General features: G+C 52.0%; 1 protein-coding gene across 2 annotated transcripts; it reads left to right on the forward strand.

The window, feature by feature from the left end:
• Positions 1-3,665: 3,665 nt before the first annotated feature.
• ING1 (inhibitor of growth family member 1) lies at positions 3,666-8,877 on the forward strand. 2 transcript variants are annotated; one of them, XM_005031019.5, is made up of 2 exons: positions 3,666-4,590; positions 7,234-8,877. In XM_005031019.5, the coding sequence occupies exons 1-2, from the start codon at positions 4,449-4,451 to the stop codon at positions 7,935-7,937; spliced, it is 846 nt and encodes a 281-aa protein (XP_005031076.3). In that variant the 5' UTR covers positions 3,666-4,448; the 3' UTR covers positions 7,938-8,877. The 2 variants fall into 2 exon arrangements, with proteins under 2 accessions (XP_005031076.3, XP_071888050.1); XM_072031949.1 differs by lacking the exon at positions 3,666-4,590 and adding an exon at positions 6,556-7,142.
• Positions 8,878-9,463: the final 586 nt, after the last annotated feature.

A 9,463-nucleotide genomic window follows, 5' to 3' on the forward strand; every position in this document is an offset into this window, starting at 1 on the left:
GCTCATGTTTTCACCTTTCTCATAGGAGCCATCAAGGTTAAAACTTCCTTCTCTTAAATACAAGCTGAAACTCAAAGGTAAGGCTGTGACTCCAGAATCCCTTAGAATGAGTTGATATATTTTCTGTACCTGCACATGCAGGAAGGCAATGTTTCCTTTCTGGGCTTGAGTGAAAGGGAAAAAATGGTAGAAACACACACGTGTTTCAGGTCTGCAACGTTTCTGTGGTGGGCAGGGATGATCTCTGAGTGTTCTGGCTCACCTGGCTCCTCGTGTGATTTCCAGTTTCCAGTCTCGGGTATTCAGACCAGGATCACATGTAAGACTGGTCCCCAAGAGGTGTGTAGTATCAGCAGGCAAATCCCAGAGCATGCTTTGTATCACAAATAAAGAGCAAATAAAGCTTATGCTACAAATTTGTTCTTTTCTGTTTATTACTGGGGGATACATGATTTGTAACATTTACAGTTTCCCAACGTATTGCTTGGGGTGCTACATTTATCTTAAGAATTAAACCAGGCTGTCTTAGAATTGCCGACAGAGGAGAAAAGCAGCGTGTGTTGGGTTAACAAGAGCATGTTTCTAGTATCAGTGGCCCATCTAGTCTGATTCTAGTTCAGGAATTTGCAACGGGATCTGGCCCTGAGAAGGTAAGGGGGGAAGAAATGCTGTGAAGAAACACTACAAACCGAAAGGAAAGACGAGCTAAATCCCCTGCAGTGGACTGAATTTATTCTTAGAACTCTGGAGGATTCTGTAATAGACACACTCCAACTTACATTTTATAGTGCTTTTTTTATTTTTACAAAATGTACAAATTCTTTTTGTCTAAGAATCCAATTTAGTTTTTAAAATGAGAATAAAAGTTGTCTCATGCTTATTACAAATGCTTGACTCAGAAATGTTGTAAATGCTGAGCAGCCATTCCCCCAAAGTTCAAGAAGAGTATGTTTTATAAAGGTAATAAATCATCTTGAGATACCTATTCTAGAAGAGTAAGTCTGGGGAAATGAAATAAAACTGCAAAAGAAATTTCAGGATTGGTGGACATAAAGAACAGTTAATGTAAGAAACTTTCTTGCTCTTACTACGAGCCATTAGGCCCGGACCCTGAGTTTTCAGCACCACTGCTGTTCAGTCGACCTATCCATCAGCTGCTCTAGCAGATGCTACTAGTTTAACATCAGACATATTTGGTTCCTGTGCTGCAGTTTACAGAAATAAGCCCGGGATTTTGCATGAATTTGGTCGGAGGTTGGTCGGAGGTTTGGTTTGTTGGTTGTTTCCAGCTGTTGAGATGCATCTCCTCTGAACTCTTCCTAGATTGTGGAGCCCATGGAATAAGCTCCCCTTGCTCTGTGTCATCTCCAGCTGTACTTCTGCCTTGGCCTTGTACTGCAATGCACAATTACCGGTTCCAATCAGCATTTTTAGGGCACTTGTAGTGCTAGTGCTTATTAGGCTCATGAAGTGCAACAGGTGCAAATGGCAGCAGCCAGAAAACACGTGTGAAAGAAGTAGTGAAGTTAGCAGTCTCAAGGCAAGCAGGCAAAGAGACAGGGAGCTGTAGCCAGTGAAATGCCTGCTTTCCTAAGTAGGATTTTTATTTTTATTTTATTTTTATTTTATTTTATTTTATTTTATTTTAATGGTGTGGAAGGCTTAGGTTCAGTGTTTGAGAAGTTATTGAGCTTTTCCTAGGAAGCAGCAGAAGGACAAACTCAGCTAGATTTTTTTTTCTCCAGATTTTAGAATGATTAATCCTGTATAATTTATGATACAAGCAGGTATTTCTGGCCCAAATACCTGTAAATGGTATACGCTGTCTAGTGATACCTGTTGCATGAAAGTACAAACTATGACTTGTCTCCTGGCCTTAATACTTGCAAAATTCAACTCTGCTCATCTTTTCTGCTAAACTTCTGCAGTTTTGTTTCAAAACTTTCAACCATAAGCAAGATTAATAGACTTGTAAAATACTACTATCGTCTCCCATGTAAGTACGAATGTAGCCTCGTAAAGAACAAACAGACAAGAAAAACAAATGTGACTGTAGAAGAAAGGGATTAAGCTATTAAACGGTGAAGAAACAGTACTTTATTAGAAGGAATAACTCATCCGAGTTGTCTGTACCTATAAAGTATAATGACTAGTGATGAGAAGATGCTATCTTTTCTAATAAAGGGGGACACCGCTGTAGTAATTACAGAGTATTTCATACAGCAACATTCAGCTAAGCTAGAGAAAGAGAATGGGGGCAGTGTTTCTTACATGTATATATATGTAAGTTGTTATATCCTCAGTATCTGCATTTATGGAATGTGTCTGAAGGTTTTGAAATGGATGCTGCTCGTATTAAGAATTCTGAACGTTATGCTGATAAAAACATAGCTACCAGAGTATTTATGTTACATAAATGATGTGCTAGATCTACAAAATAAGTTACAGAGCAGTTGCACGGTTTGTCGCTCTGGTTGCAGGTTCCCTTGGTTCTCACTGCTGTAAATTTAGATCTTCACTATCTACTTTTAGATCTACTTTTGGGCAAATTACTGAAGCCTGGCAAGCCACTACTATACTTAGAAGATGCACCTTCCTATTTTTTTTCCTGTGATGATGGACAAAAGTTCTCGCTCAGCAAATCAGTGGGGATAATTTGAACCGGTTTATGAAGTGTTATCTCATTTGTACGTGTAATTACTGCCCCGTGTGTGGCACGGTGGTTAACTTTTTTGCAGGAACGGCTCTTCCTGGGTCTCGCTTGAACTCCCTCTGGATGCCTTTCCTCTGCTGAGCCGCGATTACGGGCTCACAGCCCCGTTAGCTGCCTTTAATCGCCGACAGCGCCTCAGCGCCTGCCAGGCGTGAGGGAGCCGGGCTGCCCCCGAGCCGGGGGATCGCCGCTGACGCTCCGAGAACACACGAGGCAGAGAGCGGCCTTTCTCGGGGCGGAGGCAGCAGAGTTTTATTTTTATTTTTTAATTATTTATTTATTTTTTAACAAAACCACGCCCCCACCACCACCACCACGCCGCTGCATTTCCAAGGGCGGGAGCCGAGCAGCGCCGCCCCCCTCATGCCGGAGCCGCCCCTCTCGGACCGGAGCCGCCCCTTTCGGGTCGGAGCCGCCCCCCTCGGGCCGGGGCCGCCTCCGGGGAGCGGGGCTGGGGGCGGTCGCCCCGCGCCGGCCCCTCAGCCCCGAGCAGGCCGCCCGTTGCTAAGGGCCGCGCCGCCCCGGGGGCTGCCGGGAAATGTAGTTCGGGGCCGCCCCCCGCGCACGCCTCCATTTTCTCCCCGCGCCGCTGGCAGCGCGCATGCGCACCCCCCCTCCCTCCTCGGTGTCCCCGCCCCCCCCTGCCCAGGCCGGTATCCCGGGCAGCGCTGTCGCCGCTGAACCCTCCCCCCCCCCCCCCACGGCTGCCTGTGATTGGCTGAGCGCGCAGCGGGGCGGGCTGCGAGCCGCGCGGCGATTGGCTGGCGGGGCTGCCAGGCGCCGCGGGGCTGATGGCTGCGGCTGCCCGCTGAGGACAGAAGGAGGGAGGGCGGGGACGAGGCAGGAGGGGGCCGCGCTGCTCCTCAGCGCCCGGCCCCACGGGGGGGGGGGGGGCACGCTGGTCCCGTGAAAGCAAAGCGCCCAACTCGTGGCAGGAGGAGGAGGAGGAGGAGGAGAGGAGGGGAGCGGAGCGGAGCGTGTGTGTGCGCTGCCGTGTCCGTGTGTCCGTCCGTCCGTGTGTACACACGGCGGCGGGCGGGGTGCGCATGCGCCATGCGCGGCGGGGCCCGAATGTTTCCCAAGTGTTTGAAACTGGGCTGCGGGCAGCGCGCCTCCGGCACGGCGGCACCGGCAGGGGAGGGGAGGGCAGGGCAGGAGGAGGAGGAGGAGGAGGAGGAGGAGGAGCAGCCGCGGCGGGGCTGCCCCTGACAGGCACTTCGCAGGGCGCGTTTTGTTTGCGGAGTGTTTCGGAGGGGCTGGCTCGAGCCCCCCGCCTCCCTCCTCCTCCTCCTCCTCCTCCTCCTCCTCCCCCCCCTCCACGCACACTCACACACACACACACACACTCACACACGGAGCCCTCCGATTGTTCCCGTGCCGCCTCCTCCGTGAATTACCCACGACGACAGCCATTCAATCAGCTGCTGCTGGCTGGAGGGGGACTGGCGGAGGGTGTGTGTGTGTCTGTGTGTGTGTGTGTGGTGTGTGTGTGTGTGTGTGCGTGCGGCTCCCTCTGCCTCACACGCGAGCACTCCGATGTAGCAGCTCTCGGCTCCTGGGGGGCGAGCCCATCTCCCCCTCCTGCCTCCTTCAAGGGGGGGAGCAGCACCCGCTGGGCCAGGGGGACGGAGACAGAGAGAGAGAAGCGCGTGGAGAAGGATCTATTTTTTTTTTATTATTATTTTTTTATTTTTTTTTTTACCCCCCCCCCCTCCTCCTCCTTCCTTCTCGCCGGATGAAAATGTTGAGTCCTGCGAACGGCGAGCAGCTGCACCTCGTGAACTATGTGGAGGATTACCTGGACTCCATCGAGTCGATGCCCTTCGATCTGCAGCGAAATGTCTCCTTGATGAGGGAAATTGACGCCAAATATCAAGGTAAGTGCTCGCCCGGTGCGTGTGTGCCGTGTGGGGCCGGGGGGAGGGCGGCTTCGCTCCTCGCCCCGGCTCCCCTCGCCCCCCTGCCCCCCGCGGGGTCGGTACTTGGGTTTTGGGGAGCCGGGAGCAGGGGGAGAGCCGGGCGAGGAGAGCCGGGGAGGGAGAGGGGCTGATCTGCAGCGTTAGCTCTTGTCATGGGGCGGAACAAAAGGTCTCCGGCTCCTCTCATGAAGCAAGGACTCTGCTTTTTCTGTGTAAATCGCCGGCCGAGAAGGCGGGGGGCAGGGAAGCGGGGTGCGCGCTGCACAAAGCAGAGGAGGGGGGGGGGGACCGCGATGGAAGAGGGGCTGCGGGAGTGGGGGGGGGGGGTACGGCACAAAGTGCCGTGCGGACGGGGAGATCACAGCACAACATTTAGGAATGTACAGTATTCATTATGGCTGTAGTAGGGGAGAGAGGCAGCGAGCGAGGGAGGGAGGGAGAGAGGGAGGGGAGGAGAGGAGAGGGGAGGGGAGGGGGGCAGGGAGCGCTCTCCCCGCTCCCTCCCCGGTGGGTTTCGCTTCACCCCCTGAAGCAGAGGGCGGGGGGGGGAGCTGTGTGTGTGTGTGTGTGTGTGTGGTGTGTGTGTGTGTGTGTGTGTAAGGGGGGGGCACACGGCCGGCCCCACGGATGTGCCCAGCGCCCAGCTCTGCCTCCCTGACGGGCCGAGGGAAGGAGAAGGGGCAGGGGCAGGGCCGGCCGGCGCGGGGCAGCCCTGTGGCAGCTTTGTCACTCGCTGTCCGCTGGGGAAGGGGAAGGGGGAGGGGAGGGCTCTCCCCGGCGCCGCTGACAGCCGGGCGGGGAGGAGGCGCCCGGAGCCCCCTGCCCTCTCTCGCTGTCCGCGGCCGCTCATGAGAAGAGGGGAAAAAAGGGGCCGGGGAAAAACTTCCTTGGGCGGGGAGGCGGCGATGGCGGGGCAGGGCGGGCTGAGGCACGCCGCCGCCGCTCCCGCGTCCTAGCACCGCGCGGCCAGCGGGCGCCTCCGCGCTGTGCGGGGCGCTCGGCGTCGGCGCGGCTTTTATAACCGCCCCTCGTTAGCATAGCGCCGCTCGCCCCGCCCCCCGGCGGCGCTGATAGGGCGGCGCGCTCCTCGGGGGGCGGGGCCTGCCCGCCTCCGCTCGCTGATTGGCTCGCAGGGCGGGCCGTCCCGCCCGGCGCCCCGCCCCCTCGCCCCGTGACGTTTCGAGAAGCAACTTTTCGGTGGCGTTGATTTGAATATCTCGGCCTGCCCCGGCCGCCGGCCGCTGATTGGCTGCGGCGCCGGCAGTGGGCGGGCCAACCTCGGCCTCCCCTTTTTCACTCTCCGGGCTCTGATTGGACGGCGCGAGGGGGCGGGCTCTGCCCGCCGCGCCCTCTGATAGGCTCGGCGCCTCCCTTGGCCCCGCCCCCTCCCCGCGCCCCTCCTCCCCCGCCTCGGCCGTTGCGCTGCCAACCGGGGGCCCGCCGCCGGCTTCCGGCCGGAGAACAATAGCCGCTGCGTCACTTCCGGGGCGCGGCCGGTTGCTAGGCAGGGGCCGGGCCTGGCGGCGCGGCGCTTCCGGGGCGCGGGGCGGGCCGTTGGGGCCGTTGGGGCCGTTGGGAGCGCGGTTATAACGCTCGCTCCCGGTTAATAAACAATTAACGAACCGACTAACGCGGCTCCTGTCGTTACTGGGCACGGGCGGGGGGCTGCAGGCGGCATCCCCCAAAGCAACACTCGGGAAGTGGTGCTGCCAATGGGCTCATAAGCGGCTCCCTGGAGCTCTGAGCACCTGAGGAATGTTTCACTTTAAACTCTTTAAGCTCTCCTCAGGTGTCACTCACGGCCCAGCAGGGTTTCACTGTTAGCGTCTTAAATCATCAAGGAGCTTTATCCATTCCCCTCGCCATAAATCATCTTTAACGCTGCTCCTTAATTTTAACTCCTTCCTTGCAGCAAATATGTGGTGAAAAATTACACAAAAAGTAAGCCACAGGTGTTGTACAGAGCCCACAGGGAGAAAACAGCCCCCTCGCCTTCCATACAGCAGCGGCAATTCTGTACCCGCAGGGAGTTCATCGCCCGCGGCAGTGCCGGGTGAATCTCCCCAAAACTTAGCTCTGGCCCTGTGTGTTTGGGGTCGTGCCTCAGCTGCCAGGCACAATAACAATTGCTAAGTAATTTGTTGTCTGATTCCTGCACCAATTTGTGCTTCCTTTCTCTTCTCCCACTCCCCGTCATTCACCACAAGCATCAGCCTTATCGGACAGAAAATGCCCTAGAAAACAATCCATTAACTCCCCTTTCAATTCCACAGCTGATGCTGGAACTTGTGGCGATCCGTGTATTTTCTGTTCTCTTTAATTACTGACAAAGGGAAGAGCTGTCACCGTGTGTGAGATTATATTTAGTCTCGTTTTTTTCTAAATCAGCACTTGCGTTCTGTTCCTGAGGGACCTCCTGGGACAAAAATATTCCGCTGGAGTCATGAGCCACTTGTCAGATTTCAGCTTTGGGGAGCCTGTCTTTGATCAGCCTCGTGCATTACAAAAAGGTGTTGCTGTGTGGAAGGAAAAATGCGGGAAGGCTTTCCTTCACCGTCCTCTCGATCTGAAATACTCACGGTTTTTACTTCTTCCTTGCAGAGATTCTGAAGGACCTGGATGATTACTATGAAAAATTCAAACGAGAGACAGATGCTGTGCAGAAAAGAAGAATGTTGCACTGCATACAGAGAGCGCTGATTCGGAGTCAGGAGCTGGGCGACGAGAAGATCCAAATCGTCAGTCAGATGGTAGAGCTTGTCGAGAACAGAACCAGGCAAGTGGACAGCCACGTGGAACTGTTTGAGACGTGCCAAGAGACTAACGACACCACTGGGAACAGCGGCAAAGCCAGCCAAGATAAGTCAAAGAACGAGACAATTGCCCAGGCTGAGAAGCCCAACAATAAGAGGTCAAGGCGGCAAAGGAATAACGAGAATCGAGAAAATGCTTCAAATAATCATGATCACGATGACATCACCTCAGGAACTCCAAAGGAGAAGAAAGCAAAAACATCCAAGAAGAAGAAGCGATCCAAGGCTAAGGCGGAGAGGGAAGCTTCTCCTCCAGACCTTCCTATTGATCCCAATGAGCCAACATACTGCTTATGCAACCAAGTCTCCTATGGAGAAATGATAGGATGCGATAATGACGAGTGCCCCATCGAGTGGTTTCACTTTTCCTGCGTGGGACTCAACCATAAACCAAAGGGCAAATGGTACTGCCCCAAATGTCGAGGAGAAAATGAGAAAACTATGGACAAGGCATTGGAGAAGTCTAAAAAAGAAAGGGCCTACAACAGGTAGTTTGTAGACTTTTCACGGCAAAGAAAAATAAAACCACCAAAACAGTGTATTTATTGTCAGTGTCACCTTTGTTGAGGTGAAAGGATTGTAAAATGTATATTTTTAAAGGAGGTTTAAAACTGAACCATTCCTGTTATAGGGACGGCAATAAGAGCAATTTTTGTTTTTCATTTGGTAAGCTGTAACAAGAATATGGTCTGTGGACCAATGTATTCCAAAAGTAAAGTTATAAGAGTTTAAACCGAATATTCAGGTGGGTCTTAAAAGATAAATTAATGCTTTTTTTTTTTTTTTTTCTTCTCCTCCCAGTGCTGGTAGCACTCTACCCATTAAAATTTTGATGACAAATATTTCCGCAATGTAATTTCTTTTTCTTTAATGAAGAATGTTATTTACATTTGAACGGAATTGTTAAATAGCTTAGCCATCTGGTTGTATCTGAATAAAGCTGCAGTACATTACAAATGTAACTTCTTTCGGGGATGAGCAGTGCGAGATCAAACAAGGAGGGCAAAAATTTGGTTCCTGCTACAAAGTGTCAGTATAACAGTTCAATAGCAAATGTTTAAATAGGCTTAGAGGATTATTTTTAAAAGAAAAGAAAAAGTTAATGGTTAAATTTTACACAACAAATATTTTATATGCTGGCCAAGTACCACGAGGGCCGTTTTAAAATAATTGAATATGTTTTATATTTAACCAGGAAGTGGTTTAGTAACGAGAACTTAACATAAATGAAGCTTTATACTGTCACAGATAGTAGTGTAGCGATCCTTAATTTGTTTAAGTTGTATAAATGTACATTCTTAAGTGGAGTTGCACTTACTGTATTATACTTGGAAATGCAGCCAAATGCCATTGTGTAACCAATGCGCATTTCCTGCTGTATGTATGAAAATTGTACAGCTGTGATATTAAGAAATAAATGAAACAACTTTGACAGTTTGCTCCTTTAGCAATCATGTTTAATGACCACTCAAAGAGTTTAAAAAGGAAATTTGCCTTGAACCTTAGCAGCTCCAGCAAGCTGCTGCTAGGAAGCCTGAAACTGTTGTAGTGGTAACCAAATTGCAGTTCTGATAACGAATCTCCACAGGCCGTGTGACAAACAAGCGTGTAGAAGAGCCAAAGTAGCGTTTAACTTTCCGTCCAGCTACACTTCGCGTGTTTGCAGTCGCTTCCAGACTTGGCCGTTTGTCTAAAAATCAATAGCGCAGAGCTGGTCTCGTTCAGTTCTTTTCATGCCTTTACACGGTGGATATAAATTATTTCATGCTTGTTATCAGCAGAAAGTGCTTTTGCGTGACAGCGTTTTCAGACTATTGCTGCAGCCGCTCCGGGGCGGGCGTTTTCATGCTTTTTGGTCACCTCATGCCAAAATCCTGTAGCTGCAATGAAGGTGGTGCGGTGCTGGAGGTTACCTGTCCAGATCCTGCGCCACAGCTTCGTGGTGAAGCTTGGTCAGCCGGGCTGGTGGCTGGAGGGGTGCCGTGCTGCTGGCTGAGCTGATCCCGGCTCCTCGTCCC

The sequence above is a fragment of the Anas platyrhynchos genome, chromosome 1 (genome assembly GCF_047663525.1).
Source record: "Anas platyrhynchos isolate ZD024472 breed Pekin duck chromosome 1, IASCAAS_PekinDuck_T2T, whole genome shotgun sequence".
Taxonomy (NCBI): domain Eukaryota; kingdom Metazoa; phylum Chordata; class Aves; order Anseriformes; family Anatidae; genus Anas; species Anas platyrhynchos.